This window comes from Castor canadensis, chromosome 6, assembly GCF_047511655.1.
Source record: "Castor canadensis chromosome 6, mCasCan1.hap1v2, whole genome shotgun sequence".
Classification (NCBI taxonomy): domain Eukaryota; kingdom Metazoa; phylum Chordata; class Mammalia; order Rodentia; family Castoridae; genus Castor; species Castor canadensis.
The window spans coordinates 12,540,531-12,557,915 of record NC_133391.1 but is presented as its reverse complement, the minus strand read 5'-3'; the positions used below and the strand labels follow the sequence as shown (position 1 = coordinate 12,557,915).

General features: G+C 54.7%; 2 protein-coding genes across 6 annotated transcripts in view; one reads left to right on the top strand and one right to left on the bottom strand.

Annotated features, from left to right (window-relative positions):
* Nucleotides 1-2,475, top strand: part of LOC109686981 (general transcription factor II-I repeat domain-containing protein 2B-like) — a 57,863-nt gene extending 55,388 nt beyond the window's left edge. For all 5 annotated transcript variants that reach the window (XM_074075758.1, XM_074075760.1, XM_074075759.1 and 2 more), the window contains one exon: nt 659-2,475. In XM_074075758.1, the coding sequence (XP_073931859.1) occupies nt 659-2,262 (1,604 nt within the window). In that variant the 3' untranslated portion in view covers nt 2,263-2,475. The remainder of the gene's footprint in view (nt 1-658) is intronic.
* Nucleotides 2,476-4,456: 1,981 nt separating this feature from the next.
* Nucleotides 4,457-16,779, bottom strand: Ncf1 (neutrophil cytosolic factor 1). The gene is made up of 11 exons (XM_020164492.2): nt 16,418-16,779; nt 12,333-12,413; nt 11,542-11,617; nt 11,305-11,470; nt 10,350-10,405; nt 9,156-9,278; nt 8,774-8,881; nt 7,240-7,357; nt 5,806-5,913; nt 5,286-5,431; nt 4,457-4,710 (listed from the first exon to the last, which is right to left on the bottom strand). Exons 1-11 carry the CDS (start codon nt 16,487-16,489, stop codon nt 4,592-4,594), a joined length of 1,173 nt encoding a protein of 390 aa, XP_020020081.2. The 5' UTR covers nt 16,490-16,779; the 3' UTR covers nt 4,457-4,591.
* Nucleotides 16,780-17,385: the final 606 nt, after the last annotated feature.

The window sequence follows — 17,385 nt, the reverse complement described above, 5'->3', positions numbered from 1 at the left end:
GCCTACCAAGTACCTAGGATTACAGGTGTGATGCCCGGCCCAATCTCTAAATTTTCCTTAGAGATTTGAAGTGCTGGCCCCAGTGCATCGCAGCAGTGTGCTCGAGAGACCAGGAATGGCTTCCTCTTCAGTTAACCCCACCCTGACCCCACTCATTGGTTTTCTTCCTCATGTTTATTTGTGCGTGTGTGTGTGTGTGTGTGTGTGTGTGTGTGGTACTGGGGTTTGCGCTCTGGGCCTTCACCTTGAGCCACTCTACCAGCCCTATTTTTGTGATGGGTTTTTTCGAGATAGGGTCTTAAGAACTATTTGCCTGGGCTGGCCTTGAACCGCGATCCTCCTGATCTCTGCCTCCTGAGTAGTTAGGATTATAGGCGTGAGCCACAGGTGCCTGGCTCTGTGATCCTTCTGATCTCTACCCCATGAGTAGCTGGGATTACAGGTGTGAACCACTGGTGTCCAGTGTTCCTCATGTTTGTGATCACAATTCTGCTGTTGCTTTTCTAAGAGTACCATTAAGAGAAAAATGAAATGGTTCGTGGGCGAGGGAGTGGTTAGCGTGGTAGAGCACCCACCTAGCACGTGTGAGGCCCTGAGTTCAAATCCCAAAAACAAGAGCGGAAATGAAATGGTTCTTGTTTCTGTGTCTCATCCGCAGTGGGAAAACGCAAGATAGATCAGGAGGGCCGTGTGTTTCAAGAGAAGTGGGAGCGAGCCTACTTCTTTGTGGAGGTGCAGAACATTCCCACGTGTTTAATCTGCAAGCAGAGCATGTCTGTGTCCAAAGAGTACAACCTGCGGCGTCACTACCAGACCAACCATAGCAAGCACTACGACCAGTACACCGAGCAGACGAGGGACATCAAGCTTCAGGAGCTGAAGAAGGGGCTCAGGAAGTATCTTTTGGGGTCCTCAGAGATCCTGTGCCCTGAGCCAAAACAAGCGCTCCCCAACGTGAGCCCACCCGAAAACGTCGCGCAGCCCATAGAAGATGTGGCTGGCAGCTTATGGGAGAAATTGCGTGAAAAAATCAAATCCTCTGTGGCGTATTCCCTTGCAATCGATGAGATCACAGATATTAACAATATCACCCAACTGGCCATCTTCATCCGCGGGGTGGATGACAACTTCGACGTGTCAGAAGAACTTTTGGACACAGTACCCATGACGGGCACGAAGTCCGCAAACGAGGTATTTTCACGAGTAGAGAAAAGTCTTAAGAAATTCCATATCGATTGGTCCAAATTGGTCAGCGTGGCCTCCACGGGCACCCCGGCCATGGTCGACGCCAATAATGGCGTGGTGACGAAGCTGAAATCAAAAGTGGCAACATTTTGCAAAGGCTCCGATCTCAAATCCATTTGCTGCATTATCCACCCCGAGGCCCTGTGCGCCCAGAAGCTGAAGCTGGATCACGTGATGGACGTGGTCGTGAACTCAGTGAACTGGATATGCTCCCGCGGCCTGAACCACGGCGAGTTCACAACCCTCCTCTACGAGCTGGACAGCCAGTACGGCAGCCTTCTGTACCACACGGGGATCAAGTGGCTGAGTCGGGGGCTGGTGCTCCAGAGGTTCTTTGAATCCTTGGAAGAAATTGACACGTTCATGTCATCCCGAGGAAAACCCGTGCCTCAACTGAGCTCTAAGGACTGGGTCATGGACTTGGCCTTCCTGGTTGACATGACGACACATCTGAACACTCTGACCATCTCCCTGCAAGGACACTCCCAAATCGTGACCCAGATGTACGACCTGATCCGAGCCTTCCTGGCCAAACTGTGTCTTTGGGAAGCGCACTTGGCCAGGAATAACCTGGCCCACTTTCCCACGCTGAAATCTGTGTCCCAAAACGAAAGCGATGGCCTGAATTACATCCCCAAGATCGTGGAACTGAAGGCCGAGTTCCAGAAACGCCTCTCGGATTTCAAAGTCTATGAGAGCGAGCTCTCTCTGTTCAGTTCACCTTTCTCCACCAAGATCGACTGTGTACACGAAGAGCTTCAGATGGAGGTGATTGACCTGCAGTGTAACACGGTGCTCAAAACCAAGTACGACAAGGTGGGCATACCCGAATTCTACAAATACCTGTGGAGTAGCTACCCCAAGTACAGGACCCACTGCGCAAGAATCCTGTCCATGTTCGGAAGCACCTACGTCTGCGAACAGCTCTTTTCCATCATGAAGCTGAGCAAGGCAAAATACAGTGCCCAGGTCAAAGACGCGCCGTGGGGCACCCCGCTCCACGTGGTCACGTCCTGAAGCGGAACCCCACGCCCTGCCCCAGGGGAAGCCAACCTAGGATCCTCTAGGCCCAGGGGATTGTGAGACGAGAAAGTGAAAGATTAAATATTTCCGTTTCTCTGAGGTCTTTTTCTACTTGGAATCAGAAATGGATTTGTAATATCACAAAATCAGAACTGTTTGTATGACGTGTTCTGCTTCACCGTAGTTCAGTAAAAACCAGGAAAGTTCTGTGTTTTTTTCTTTTTTTGTGGTACTGGGGCTTGAACTCAGGGCCTACACCTTGAACCACTCCACCAGCCCTTTTTTGTGTTGGGTATTTTCAAAATAGGGTCTCAAGAACTGTTTTCCTGGGCTGGCCTCAACATTGATCCTCCTGATCTCTGCCTCCCGAGTAGCTGGGCTTGGAGGCGGGAGCCACTGGCTAGGAAAAGCCTTTGATTAAAGGGAGGCCCAGGAGCCAGCGAACAAACCCCAGGTTGCTGCTACCTGCACAAGGTGTTCAGCCCCAGCCAGAACGAGTTCATGTCCTCAGACACTGGAAAATGGCCCAATTCAGGCATTTCTTGACTTTAAGATATTGGCTGGTGGCGCAACTGGCTTACCTCCTGAGACAGAATCTAGGATGAACTGGTTTGTGATAGGAATCAGCGGGAGAACCAGCTCATGGTGTCCGTGAATTTAGGCTGACACTATGTATCAGAGGTGTGGTTCCCACAGGAAAAGATAACACCCTCACTCATAGACAGGTAGGGTAGGCATAGAGTGGGTGTGTGGCTTGCCTGAGGTCACACAGCAATTACAGGAGTTGTCAGAATTCAAGCCTGGGTCTCTGTGACTCCAAAGTCCCTGTTCTTCATTTCTGAATAGCCACTGAGCCTGACACAGAGACCCAACAGGTATTGGTCCCTGCGCTCCTCACTGACTTGTGTGTGGCTCCCTGGGGTGACTCCACTGGGTGACAGGAAAGGGATAGCAGGGCTTAGCCCAGCCAGCCTTCTGTTACTCATTCATGGAACTGTTCTCTTCTGCTTTGAATCAACTCCCAAGACTCTGTGTGTGTGTGTGTGTGTGTGTGTGTGTGATGGGTATTGAACTTAGGACCTTGAACATAACAGGCATTCTACCCCTTGAGCCACAACCCAGCCCATCTTTTGTTTGGTTGGTTATTTTGGTTTTTGAGCTAGTATCTCACTTACTTCACCCAGATTGGTCTCAAACTCGGATCCTCCTATCTCTGCATCAGGAGAAACTACGATTATAGCCGTGAGCCACAGTGCCCAGCCCCAGTCTTTCTTTACCCTAAAGTGTACGTTGGGACCTGGATTGTTTGGGATAAGGTGACCAGTGATAAACACTGTCACCCATGTGACTGAGCCAAGACTATGGGTAACAGCTGAATGGGCTAGGTGGATTTTGGCAGTCACAGTGTTGGGATGGGGTGTCTGCCAATCAATAGAAGCGGTATGGCATGCTGCAGAAGGGTCCGGCCTGGGGGATGGGTGCTGGATGTGGTGGTCACTGTCAGGTCCAGGGAGGGACAGGCACTGCATCCCTGTCCCCCTCCCCTCCCAGGATGGTCAAAAGAAAGAGCTGGCCACTCCTGCAACACAAGCTGGGGCCTAAGGAGTTTCCGGAAGCCAGGCCCACCTCCCCCTGGACGTGCATCTGTGCCCCCCCTCCAGCCTGCTTAGCCAGGCACCCACAAGGCCTGATCCAGGGATCCTAAGCTCTGCTGCCAGTCTTGCAGCCCCTTCTTGTACTCTCACGTGTGTCCCTACAGACATTGGCTGCCTTGGGCCTCCCTAACCTCACACGCAAGGTGCTAGCGTTGGCACAAGGCACCAGAAATAGAAGGAAAAAAAAAACATTTGATCAGGACTTCTGCTTAGGCAAAAAGCAATGAAACTAAAAGTGATGAAAATAAATATTTATCTTATCCTCTCTCTGGACCACATGACATGGGACGGGACTGCGTCGGCCCCCCCTTCAGCACTCTTATGCATGGCGGTCAGAGTTGGAGCAAAGGTAATTTCTGCACATGCAGAAGGTCATCGAGGACCGGAAGTTACTCTTGCACTTGGCCTTCTGCAAACCTGTCTTTGGCCAGGGTCGGGGCAGTACGGAACCGGACCTCCCACGCAGCAGAGCTCACGGCCTCCTCTGCTCATTCTAGACATAGCCCCAGTCCCGCATCGCTGCAGAGCCTCGGTTCACTCCAAGCAAAACCTTTACTGGGGATGGCGGATAGCTAATTGGGGCGAGGGGTCGGGGCTGCCCTAGGCGTCCAGACGCCGGGCATCTACATGTATGTACAGGTATAGGAGCCGGAACGCTATCTGGGGCCTCAGACGGCGGTGGTCAGCTTCCGCTTGGTGCTCTCGCTGCAGCGGTGCAGGATGAGATCTGCGCTGGGTCGCGGGGGCACCGCAGGCTGCGGCTTGGAGCCCTGGCTCTGCGTACTCTCTGCAGGTGGACAGAAAGGGAGGTCAGAGGCCGCGCCCCCTTGCCTTGGCTCCGCCCCGCCGCCTGGGCCGCCCAGCCTATCAGCGCCCTCTGGTCCTGCCTCTTCCTCTGACTCCGCCCCGCCCCCGCGCCCTCCAACCCCAGCCCGCCTAGCCCGGGTGTGCGCCTGCCCTCTGGCCCCGCCTCTGCCCTGACTCCGTCCCTAGCCCCGCCCCGTCCGACGCTCGTGCTTCGGGCTCTCGGTGCTGTGGCCCTGCTTCCCAGTTCCGCTTCAAACCTGACTCCGCCCCCACCGTGCTCACACATTGGACTCGCCACGCCCCGCCCCAGCCAGCGCTCATGCCTTGGACTCTCGGCGCTATGGCCCCGCCTCCAGGCTCCGCCTCAAGTCTGACTCCGCCCCTGCTCCACCCCGTCCGGCACTCACCCCTTGGGCTCTCGGCGATCTGGCCCCGCCTCTCCTCTGACCCCGCCCCTACCGGCCCTCATTCATTGGACACTCGGCAATCTGGCCCCGCCTCGGCGCCCCGCCTCTTCCTGGTCCCGCCTCTGGCCCCGCCCCGTCCGGCACTCACGCGTCTTGTTCTCGGCGCTCTGCGGCCCGGGACGCGCCAGGCGGCGACGCTGCTGCAGAAAGCGGACGCTGTTGCGGCGGTAGGTGTCCTGGCTGAGGCGTTTCCGCGACCGCTGGTGGATGCTTTGCGCGTTGCGAATGGTCGACCTGGCCCGACGGGACGGGGGCGTCGTCAGAGCCGGTGTCCCTGACACCGGGACTCGGGTCCAAAGACTGACCCGAGAAAGTGGGGCGGCGGGTGGTGCACCTGCGCCCTTTATAGGCACTGACCCATGCCCCGCACTGTCCTTCAGCCTGCCACCTCCCCAGAAGGCCCCAGGACTGCCCCAGGCCTCACCCACCAACCGCAGGGACCCTCCCCACCCCCGTACCGACCCCACCCTGCGGAGCTCAGATCCAGCCGCTCGATCCCATGGGGGTCCTGGATCCCCCACCAGGCCGGGAGTCCCCCACTGTCCATCCAGAGCCTGGCCTGGAAAACGAACCCTTTGGTCCCCCCAGTCCCCGGGGCCCTCACTCACCTGCGGGGTGGCGCCCCTCGGCCCCTGATCTGGCGTTGGGCCTGAGTCAGCTCCTGCCCCGACTTCTGCAGGTACATGGACGGGAAGTAGCCGGTGACGTCCTCCTTCCTGTAACAGAGGTGGTCCTGGAGGTCCAAGCAGTCGTCGGGTGGGGTGCACGGAGGTGGGGGGTGTCAAGGCAAGCTAAAAGGTTGCAAACAACCAGATCCTGCCTGGTGGGCCTCAGTTTCCTCAAATGTACTAAGTAAAGCCCGCCCAGCTGTCCTGTCAAAGTCTAGCGGGGAGAGGGAGATTTAGCAGATATAAGACACTTTCAGGATTCTGTTTTTTAGTATATAGTTCTATGGTGATTGCATTTTGTGTCCTAAGAAAATCACCAAGTTCTCAGCTTTTTCCCAAGTGCTTAGTTTTAGATTTTTATCTTTGGCAAAGCTGTGATGCAGCCGGACTCCAGTGGCTCACGCCTGTAATCCCAGCTGCTCAGGAGGCTGAGATCAGGCGATGGAGGTTTGAAGCCAGCCCAGGCAAAATAGTTCACGTGAAAAAACCTAACACAAAAAAGGGCTGGCGGAGTGGATCAAGGTGTAGGCCCTGAGTTCAAACCTCAGTACCACAAAAATAAAAAGCTATGATCCATCGAAAATAATTGTTTATAGTGTGAGGTAGGGATCAGGGGTTTTCTGTTTCTGTTTTGAGGGGTTTTTTTCATCCAGCTGTGCCTGCACCATTTGTTGAAAAGATTTTCTTTTCTATTCTCAATAGTATACTTAAGAGATTTTTTTAAAAAGCTCTGTGTGAAACCCTGAGTTCAAATCCCAGTAGCACCAAAAAAAATAGTCTCTGCCTAACACAAACATCACCAGATAAACCTAATTCTTAGTTAGTGGGAAAATTATAAGGAGATTGCTGAAGGTGCACCTTGGGGGTTAACTGAGTGTGGCTGAGAATCACTATCTTAAAGACAGCCCAAGGCCAGCCTGGAATTGTGCGTGTCTCGTGGCCACAATGTTGGGACAAGGGCTGGCCTGGTGTCCCTGGGCTCTGAAAATCCAGGCAATGACCTGAGAGGCCCTCTCTTTCCAGTGTTCTGTTTGATCCAGAACCATAAAAAAATAGTTCATATCCTAACATCCAGTTGGACAAAACTGCAGTGTCAGTTTTCACAGGAACAGGGCCGTGTGGTCTGCTGTGCTATTCGTCAGATAGTAATCCATATAACAGCTGCCTTGCTAGGGAAGAACCACCAGGAAGAGACCCAACCCATGACAACTGGACTCCGAACCCCACACCTGCTACCAAGATGGAGACTGACGCCTATGGGGGGACCGTGGCTCACTCAGAGTCATACAGCCAAGTTAGCCCAGAGCCCCAGGGGGGTCCACCCAGGCCCAGGGTGACTCAGGGCTGCATGGAGTGGTGAAGGGGCTGTCCTACCTGATGACCCACCAGCCATCCAGGAGCTTATGAATGACCTCAATGACTTCCCCCTCAGACAGGGACACCTCATCCTCCTCCACAGCCGTGTACGCCTTTATGGTGACATAGGGTTCACCTGGTCCATGGAGGAGACACAGGGCACAGTGAGAGGTCCGTCAGCCTGGGATGGGGCTCTCTACCTCTGCTCTCCTCTCGGGGCCCCTTCTTCTGTCCCTTGCCCTGCTCCTTTTCATTTCCCTGTGCAGGTGCCTCCTGCACCCACTCCTGCGAAAGGCCCTGGACTTCTGCCTTCTATGTCCACCTGAGCTTACCCCACACTGCCCATGCCAAGAGCCTGGAAACTACAGAAGTCTGGCCAGGCACCCAAATAGGAAAATTGGGTGGGCAGAGCACCTGTTCATGTGGCCAACCATTGATACATGGGGTACAGGCCTTTCCTGGTTGTTTCGTTGTTTCTTTGTTGAGACAGGGTCTTGCTGTGCAGCACAGGCTGGCCTGAAGCTTAAGATCCCCCTACTTCAGCCTCCCAAGTCCTGGGATTATAGGTGTGCACCACCACTCCCTGCTTTTCCAGTTTATAAAGAAGCACCATAAATCCCCCATCAAATGGTGAAATCTCTTAATTTTAAAACACAACCCAGCTGGGTGCCTGTGGTTGCATTTGTAATCCCAACTACTCAGGAGGCAGAGATCAGGAGGATCAAGATTCAAAGCCAGCCTTGGGAAAATAGTTCTTGACAACCTATCTCGAAAAAACCCATCACAAAAAAAGGGCTGGCAGGATGTCTCAAGGTGTAGGCCCTGAGTTCAAGCCCCAGTACCATAAAAAAAATTAAAAAAAAAAAACACAACTAATCAATTGTAATTATTTTCCAATTGAGCAGAGACCTCGTCCAACCTTAGGGCTGCCAGCCCCTCCTTGTGGGCAGCGAGGGTGCCCCAACCCCAAGCAGCCTCCTTCCAAGCCTCAGGTTGGTTCAGTATTCAGTTCCCTGCTGGACCAGCCCTATGCTGCTACCAATATTTGTCCCCATCCACCTCCATGACTCCTGTGCTGACCAATGACATCAGGACAAGGCAGGCATGGTGGCGCACGTCTATAATCCTCAAGAAGAGGATTACAAGTTTTCCAGAACAGCCTAGGCTACATAGAGAAACTGTCTCAAAAAGAGAAGAAAGGCTGGGCACCGTGGCTCACACCTGTAATCCTAGCTACTCAGGAGGCAGAGATCAAGAGGATCACGGTTCGAAGCCAGCCTGGGTAAATAGTTCTCAAGACCCTATCTTGAAAAACCCTTCACAAAAATAGGGCTGGTGGAGTGGCTCAGGGTGTAGACTCAGTACCGCAAAAAAAAAAAAAAAACACTATGAACTACCAGGGCCCCCAAACCAGAGCTAATGGAGTCTCAGCCCCACTACCCTCTGCCCAGCCAGCAATCAGACACCCCAGAGCAGTCATTTCAGAATTCCCATCACCCTGGGCCCCTCCTGCCGCTTCCTCCCACCCTGAGCCGTGGAGGGCAGGGGACACCTGCGTAGTTGGGCTCCGGGTCCTCCGCTTCATCAGGACTGTCCAGGGGTTCCAAGAAGGAAGCTGGGACCCAGCCCCGTTTTGTCTTCATCTGGCAGAACCACCAGCCTGTGCCGGGGCATGTGGAAGTGAGAGGGTCAGCTGTGTACCAAGGTGACAAGGACGCCAAGAGAGACACAGACACCCAGCACTCACATTCAGCAATGCCACCAAAGCCCACACCTGCACACACAGGCTCAGGGGACAACGATGAGTCCCTCCCCAGGATGTCCACCCGCATGAATGCAGTCTGCACACATGTCCCCACATGACCTCGGGCTGCCTGAGCCTGTGTAGGGGCCCCAGGGGCAGGGGAAGAGGAGGGAGGGCAGGGAGGGCTGACCGCTCTCGCTCTTCTCCACCACGTCCACCACGTCACCCGTGGCCACCGCCATCTCGGTGCTCGAGCTCTTGTTGTAATCTGCGATGGCGCGGTATGTCTGCAGGATGATGGGGCCCGTAATGTCTAGGGACAGAGGGAGGGCGGGTGAGCTGGGATGGCAGGGCAGTCCCCATGCAGGCCACCAGAGCTGGCAGTGACACCTGCCCCACCCAGCTAAGCCTCACCCAACTGCACAGTAGGTATCAGCACTGCATTTATTAAGCACCTAGCATCTTCCACATAGGGGAAAAGGGCTAGACTTCTTCTCAGGTGACAAGTTAACAAGGTGCCAGGGTGCCTTCTACCCCTTGAGCCACACCCCAGCCCTTTTGTTTTCAGTTTGCTTTTCAGACAGAGCCTCACTCTTTCACCCAGGCTGAACTTGGACCTCGATCTTCCTACCTCCACCTCCTGATTAGCTGGGATTACAGGTGTGTACTACCTCGCCTGGCTCTTCCATGGCTTTAATGTGGCTTAACATGTACTCAGATTGACTGGGAACCTTGCTAAAGCAGAGATTGTGACACCTAGAGCTGTGGGGACCTCAATGTGCACTTCCGATCAGCCCTAAAAATCATCGTTGTAATTCAACTACAGAAACTCTTAATGACAAACATCCGAAAAACACACCCATTAATAAAAATTATTAGCCACTCATTCATTGACCTCCCAACGCCATCCAGTATCTCAGCATGATGAAACTTCGGATCCCTGCTAGGAATTTGCTTAATCCTACAAATCGCAACAGGACTATTTCTAGCAGGGCGATGCTGTGCTGCCTTTTGGGATGAATTGTGACACCCCCCACCCCCAAATTCACATGTTGCAGCCCTAACCCCCACAAACTTAAGATGTGACTGAATTTGGAGATAAGGGCTCTTGTAAGAGGTGCTGTCCTGCCCTGCTCCCAAAACCCATTCATTCACTCAGTCACAAACATCCCCCAGGCCTCTTAGAGCAGGGTCTGTGTTGGACTCCACAGCCACAGATGTGAGGACACATGTGACACACCTGCAGTGTGACCGCCAAGACCCAGATCTTCCATGAGCAACCACAAGCCTGCACACCCTGCCTTCCCCTCCTGCCCCCTTCCCTGCCCACCCCACAGTGTGGATCCCCCAGGGTACCCCTGCCTGGGATGCCCCAGCCTCTCACCGGCCACGCTGCTCTTGCTGTCTTTGGGCATCAGGTAAGTCTCTGGCTTTTTTGCCCTGAGAAAAGAACACAGTCTCCGTCAGACTCTAGTTATCATGGGGAGGCTCTGGGTTAGACCTGCAAAAGGACTTCCCACCAGCAAATGGGACGAAGGAAATGACCATGACCCTGGGTCACGCCCAGAGACCTGCCAGGGGAGTTTGGGGGAATGACCAGGGCGTCTGCTGGCCAGCCTGAGGAAGGGGCAAAGGGGAGACCCCACCTAGCCTCCCTACAGAACCTAGAGACATGGCACCACCAGCCGGATAAAGTCAGTTCTGGAGCCCAAGAGAGCAGGCATGGGGAGGGGACCCCGGCAGGTGGGAGCTGCCCTTCCTTGGGCCAGGGGCAGGTTCAAGGTCAGGTCAGGCCACAGCTGGCAGGGGCCATGCTGTCAGCCTCTGTCTGGCAGCCAGGTGTCTCGGTGCAGGACACACCCCGCCTCCAGGCTGCCCCCCGTTTCAGTGACCAGAAAAGAATGGAAAGAGGTCCTCCAGGAGGCCTGGAGCCCAGGAGGCCTTCCCGATGCCTCCAGGTAGGGCCCTGGGACAGGAGCCCCAAAACCTCAGCAGTTAGCAGAGGTGCCCCGCATCCTCCAGGTGATGTCGTACAGTGACCAGCACTTGTCACCTATCGCTACCTCTGTCCTCACCAGCCAATCCACACAGAGTGGAGGTCAGCAGCTTGAGGCGGCACAACCAGGCAGTCACGGGGTCAGACCCAGGACTTTGTGAGGTCTGGGTCCACTGTCCAGATTTAAAACCTTGCCTGCTACTTTTCCGTGCTGTGTGACTTCCGGCAAGCTGCTTCCCTCTCTGAACTTTTTCCAATCTGCAAGCCAGGGACAGTCCTGCCGCCCTCGGGGCTCCCTGTCCCCCTTCCCTGTCCCGTGTGGTGGGTGAAGCCGGCCACTCACTGGCTGTCCGTGGGTAGCTTGAGGTCGTCGGGGCGCACCTTGAAGAAGTCCAGCACGTATGGGCAGCGGGAGATCTTCCCTGGGAGCCCCATGAGTGTGCTGAAGTACTCGGTGAGTGTGCCCTGCCGGCTCTCGGCCACCCGCTGCCCATCGAACCACCTGGGGGCTGTGGCAGAGGACAGCCATGAGCGCAAGGTCAAGTTCAAGGGAGCCGGGAGGGGGGGCCCAGCCGCTCACCTGGGAGGTGCGGAATGACCCTGTTCTCTGCGGCGATCTCCCCCGCCTCAATAGGGAACATTTCTTTGAGTGTTTTCTAGATAGAAAGCAGAAGACTTTGTGTCCCTAACACCAGCAAGGTGGGGAAGTGTGACAACCTGAACCGCTCTCATCCCCGGCCTAGAAACTTCCCTGAAACCCCAGAAACCCTTTCCTCCCCCACCCCCGCCACTGGCTACCTGGTCAGAGCCACCTCCTCCCATCTCTGTCCCCTCCACCCTCGTCTGGCCTCAGTTAAGAAGCCACTTCCTGGTTGGCTGTGGGTAGCTTGAGGCCCCAAGCGACCTGTCCCTTCCTTCCTCACCTCTGCTGCCATCACTCTCCTCCTTCTCTCTGTTCCTGCCACCTGTGGACACTCAGGCCACCCCCGCCCCGGGCCTTTGCACTCTCAATTCCTATTATTCCTTCACCCCTCCCTTCTCTCTCCCCTGTCCTCTCCTCCTCCAGGTCTTTTCCTAAATGGCACCCCTCAGTGAGGCCTTTCCGTGATTAGGATCAATGTGCGACAGTGGCCCTCCTCCCGTCCCCACCCCCTTCCCTGCTTTATCTCTCTGCGGGTTTCAATCTACAGCAAATTGAATGATCCTCCCCATCTCAGCCTCCCAAATAGCTAGGATTACAGGTGTGAGGCACGGCGCCCGGCTTTTGTCATGAGGGGCTGGGGGATCCTGAGTTCCATGGCGCCCCACAGCCCCAAAGGGCAGAGCCACCACTGGACATGGCCCCCCTTCCTCCCGATCCCCCACACTCACGTGGAACTCATAGATCTCCGTGAACCGCCGGTAGACCACCTTCTCGGACAGGTCCTGCCACTTCACCAGGAACATGTACACCTGTGGAGGCCAGGATGGGTCACTCACCTCGCAGAGGGCGGCCCTACAGCCCCGGCTGGGAGCCTGGCAGGTTGGGGTGAGGGGGTCTTTGGGGCAGCCTGGGGCACACACAGGGCACAAGCTTCAGGTACTCAGCTGCCGACCCCAGGACTGGGTGTGGTGGCACATACCTGTAATCCCAGCTACCAGGAGGTAGAGGTAAAAGGATCGTGATCTGACAAAGGTAGCAGGGCCCTATCCCCAAAATACCTGAAGCAAAAATGGCTGGGGGAGAGGCTCATGGGGTAGAGCACCTGCCTAGCAAGTGCAGGACCCTGAGTTCAAACTCAGTATTGCCAAAAAAAAAAAAAAAAGGCAGCTCAACTTTGGGTCAGCTTCTGTGAAGGTCAGGACGTCTGTCCGCCCCAACAGCGGTTTGCCTGTCGGTGTCAATGTCAAGAGGTGGCTGTGCCTTTAAGAGGTGGGGCCTAGCGGGAGGCATTTAGGGAATGGATTGAGCGCTTCTGTGGGATCTTCGGTGGAATCCTGAGATCGAGATCAGCCTCTGTGTGACTCAAGTCCTCTCTCTCTCCCTCCCCTTCCTCCCCGTCCCTCTCGGGTGCCACCCCTCATGACATCCTAGCCAGAGCTGGCCCTGTGCCATTTATACTGCCAGCCTCCCCAACTGTGAGACAAATAAACCTCATTTCTTTAGAAGTACCCAGCCTTGGGTGTTTCCTTATAGTCAAGAAGTACAGCGTCTCTCCCATTAGCTAAGCCAGGCATGGCGATGCACTCGGGTAATCCCGGTGCTTGGGAGGCTGAGGCAGGAGGATCACGAGTTCCAGGGCAGCCTGGTTACAGAGTGAGACGCCCATCTCAGATTCCTCATCCAAAACTGGAAATAAAAGTAAAATGTCACACCCAGGACCAGCATGGGTGTCACACAAGGTAAGAAACGGAAGGGGCTGGGCTCAAACGATACAAGAACTCAGAAGGGGCCAGGCGCGGTGGCTCACTCTTGTAATCCCAGCTACTTGGGAGGCTGAGATCCAGAGGATCACTGTTGGAGGCCAGCCGTGCAAATAGTTCAGGAGACCCCCATCTCCAAAATAAGCAGAGCAAAACCAGACTGGAGGTGTGGTTCAAGCACTAGAGCACCTGCTTTGCCAGCACGAAGCCCTGAGTTCAAACCCCAGTCCCACCAAAAAAACAAATGAGAGGTAATGTGTGATTCCCCTTATAGGAAATGTCCAGAATAAGTAAATCTATATGGATAGAAATTATACACGTTGTTGCCAGGGGCTAGGGTGGACGGGGTCATGAAAACAGGCAGAGTGTTTTGTTTTGGGTTTTTCTGGAGGAGGTATAATGAAAAATGTCCTAAAATTACCTTTGGGCTTGACTGAACAGCTCTGAGTACACTTCAAACCATTGCATCGTGCACTTTACTGAGGTGGTTTGTATACTGTGTGAATTATATCTCAACAAAATTGTTAAAAACACTCAGGGAAAATAAACTGCAAACATATCAAAGGGAATACTACTCAGCCACGAAAAAGAAATGAGTGAGTGAAGCAGCAGAACCCAGGACGCACTGTGAAAGAGGTCAGACACAAAAGGTCACCCACGGCCCGGCACGGCACGATTCCACATCTGGGACCTTGTAGCAAAGGCAGCGTAAGGGGAGAGTGTACAGTGGTTGTTGGGATGAGGGATGATGGGTGCTGGTGCTCACACCTGTAATCCCAGCTACTTGGGAGGCAGAGATCAGGAGGATCGAGGTTCAAGACCAGCCCAGGCAGACAGTTTGTGAGACCCTATCTCAAAACCCCGTCACAAAAAAGGGCTGGTGGAGTGGCTCACGGTGTAGGCCCTGAGTTCAAACCCCAATACCACAAAAAAAAGGGAAAAAAAAAGATATTTAAGGAGAGAGGGGATGAAGGAGATGGAGGGAGGGAGACAGAGAGAGACCCTGTTCACACATAGCTTTTATTGTGTTGTTACAACTGTTCTATCTTATTGCCACTGTTAATCTTTTACTGAGCCTAATTTGTAATTTCACCGGTTCAGCCGGGTGTGGTGGCTCACATCTGTAATCCCAGCTACTTGGGAAGCTGAGGTCAGGAGGATCATGGTTCAAGGCCAGCCTAGGCAAATAGTTCACAAGACCCCATCTACAAAATAACTTGAGCAAAATGGACTGCAGGAGTGGCTGAAGCGCTAGAGCTCCTGTTTTGCAAGCATGAAGCCCTGAGTTCAAATCCCAGTCTCACCAAAAAGTTTTTTAAATCACTCTTGAGTGACACAGTCATTTTAGCCCAAAACTGTGAGGAACACGGAACCCCCGGGTTAGTCATTACTGACAAAGAACAAAAGACTGGACGGCAGAGAGACCTGAAAGACGCCCCCGGCCTGGGTTTCGAATACCACTGACCAGGACGCAGGGTGAACACAGCCTGGCCCTAAGACCCTCTGCATGACATAAACCGAAACCCGGGGAGGCCCCGGGGAACACGGCAGCTCTCTTCAAGATGGCACAGTTCCCAGCTCTCTCAGGAGTCAGAGGCAGGAGGAGCCAGAGTTCAAGGCCAGCCTGGGTGACACAGTGAGACTCCATCTCACACAACAGCCAGGGCACCTGCAATTCCCAGTTATTCGGAAGGAGGAGTTCTATCTGAGGTCAGCCCCAGGAAAAAAGTTATGGAGACTCCATCTCAACTAAGAAGCTGGGTGTGGTGGGTGTGGCTGTAATCCCAGCTACATGGAAGGCATAGGTAGGAGGATCAAGGTCCCTACCTGAAAAATAACTAAAGCAGAAAAAGCTGGGGACACGGCTGAAGTGGGGACATCTGCCTAGCAAGTTCAACCCCCAGCACAAAGTCAAAGTCGTGCGAGCTAATTGATCCTGGATTGAATCCTGACCTAAAAACCTTTTTTTACCACAAGGGACATCTGGGTGAAGTCCCCGTGACGAGCGTTGTTATGGAGGTTCGTGTGACCGGGCGCTGCTAGATTTCGGGAAGTTCACAGCAGGGACTTAGGGGGAAACGAAACACAGTGTCCTACTTACTGTCTAGAGATTCAGAGAGAGACAGGAAACAGAGAAATGAGAGAGAGAGAGAGAGAGAGAGAGAAAATGTGAGTGCAAATCTATTCCAGTTGTTAGTCCTTTGAGGGGAACACGTCCATAAATTTGAAATCACTTAAAATGAAGCCAGCCACAGTGGCTCACGCCTGTAATCCCAGCTACTCAGGAGGCAGAAAAGAAGGATCACAGTTCGGAGCCAAGCCTGGCAAATAGTTCTCGAGACCCCATCTTGAAAAAACCCATCACAAAAGAAGGGCTGGTGGAGTGGCTCAGGGTGTAGGCTCTGAGTTCAAACCCCAGTACTGAGAGAGCGAAAAGGAAGGGGAGGAGAGAGAGAGAGAGAGAGAGAGAGAGAGAGAGAGGGAGAGGGAGAGGGAGGGAGAGATCGGTCTTAGCACTAAACATCCCATTTGAGTACCACAGGATCTGAGTTGAGTCCCCTGGCCCTCCTCTGGGCTTAGAAACCAGGAACATGGTGGCCTGGACAGACAGACATTTCTCCAGCCTCCCAGGGAAGCAGTGACCGTGCCCCGCCCCCCGGGTGCTGTCGCTTTTCTGGAAGGCACAACACATTAATGTAGCATGGATGGCTGGAGGACAGCGTGCCAGGCCTCCCAGAGCTGGACTGGTCAGGGAGGGCTCCCTGGAGGAGTGGGCCTTGGTCCTGGGCTCTGAGCTGCAGGTGGTGGCAGTGGGGAGGGGACTGGGTAGGGCAGGACCAAAAGGTTGGTATCTGGGCCAGGCTTGGATGGCGTCTTTGGCGGAAAGGGGGTCCATGGCCATTGCTGACCCCCGACGGGCAGACTGAGGCCCAAAGACCTGGGCACAAGTGCCCAACCAAGCCCCCGCCCCATGACCCTCCCCAGTCCAGGTGGCCCTAGGGGTGGCGAGGGTGACAGCACTGTCCCTTGGCTGCGTGCCACTGCCTACTCACGTAGTGCTGGCTGGGGACGAAGCGCTTTTCGAAGCCCAGAAGGGCAATGTGACGGATGAAGATGTCCCCCATGGCTGGGCAGCAGCCGGGCCTCGACTTCCCTTGTCACCCGGGCAGGGCCTTATATGTGCTGGAGAGAGGAAGTCACTTGTGTGTTTTCAGGGCTGGGGACGGTGCGGGGAGGGCGCAGAAAACCCTCTGCTTCTGCTTTCAGTTTCTGAGTATCCTTTGAGCAACAGCGGGGAGGGAGGTGGCCAGCCACAGGCACACACGTGTGCAGGGACAGCTGGCCCCTGTGCTGGCTGGGTCACAAGGCTGGGCACTTTGGGGGTGTCCATCTTCTCCTGCCTGCCCTCCTCTGGGTCCAGCTGCCTTGGCATCTTTGCAGGTCTGAACACACCCAGCTGCTCCTCGGACCCCAAGACCTTTGCACGTGCTGTGCCCTTGTTTCCTGTCCTCCCTCCCTCCCTCCCTCTCTCTCTCTCTCTCTCTCTCTCTCTCCCCCCGCCCCCATTTCCTGCAGGTTTCTACTCAAATCTCATTGCTAACCTCACGTAAAACAGCAAACTTCATGCCCACCCACCCCTGCCCGCACTTGCCCTCACTGATGGGTCAGTGTTGTGACTTTTGTGCAACGTCCCCCTTGCCAGCCCCTGAGTCCCCTTGGAGCAGGGACTTGGGCTGTTCGGTCAAGGGCTCTAATCTGCTCGTGGCCCCTGTTAGGGTGCGAATGAGTGAATAAGTGATTGCATTCTTCCTGGAGCGCGAGCCAGTGCGCAGTGCGCCTCGGCCGTGTGCAGCTGAGGACCAGGCGCGGCTCAGATGGCGAAGTGCCCCGAGTTCGAATCGTGCCTCCGAGCTGTTTCCTCGTGAGGGAACGCAGCTGCAGCCGCTGCCTGCAAGGGGACTTGGGGAGAAGGGAGAGGGGGAGGCAGGGCAGGTCCCGGGCCCCCCTCCCACTCCCGCGT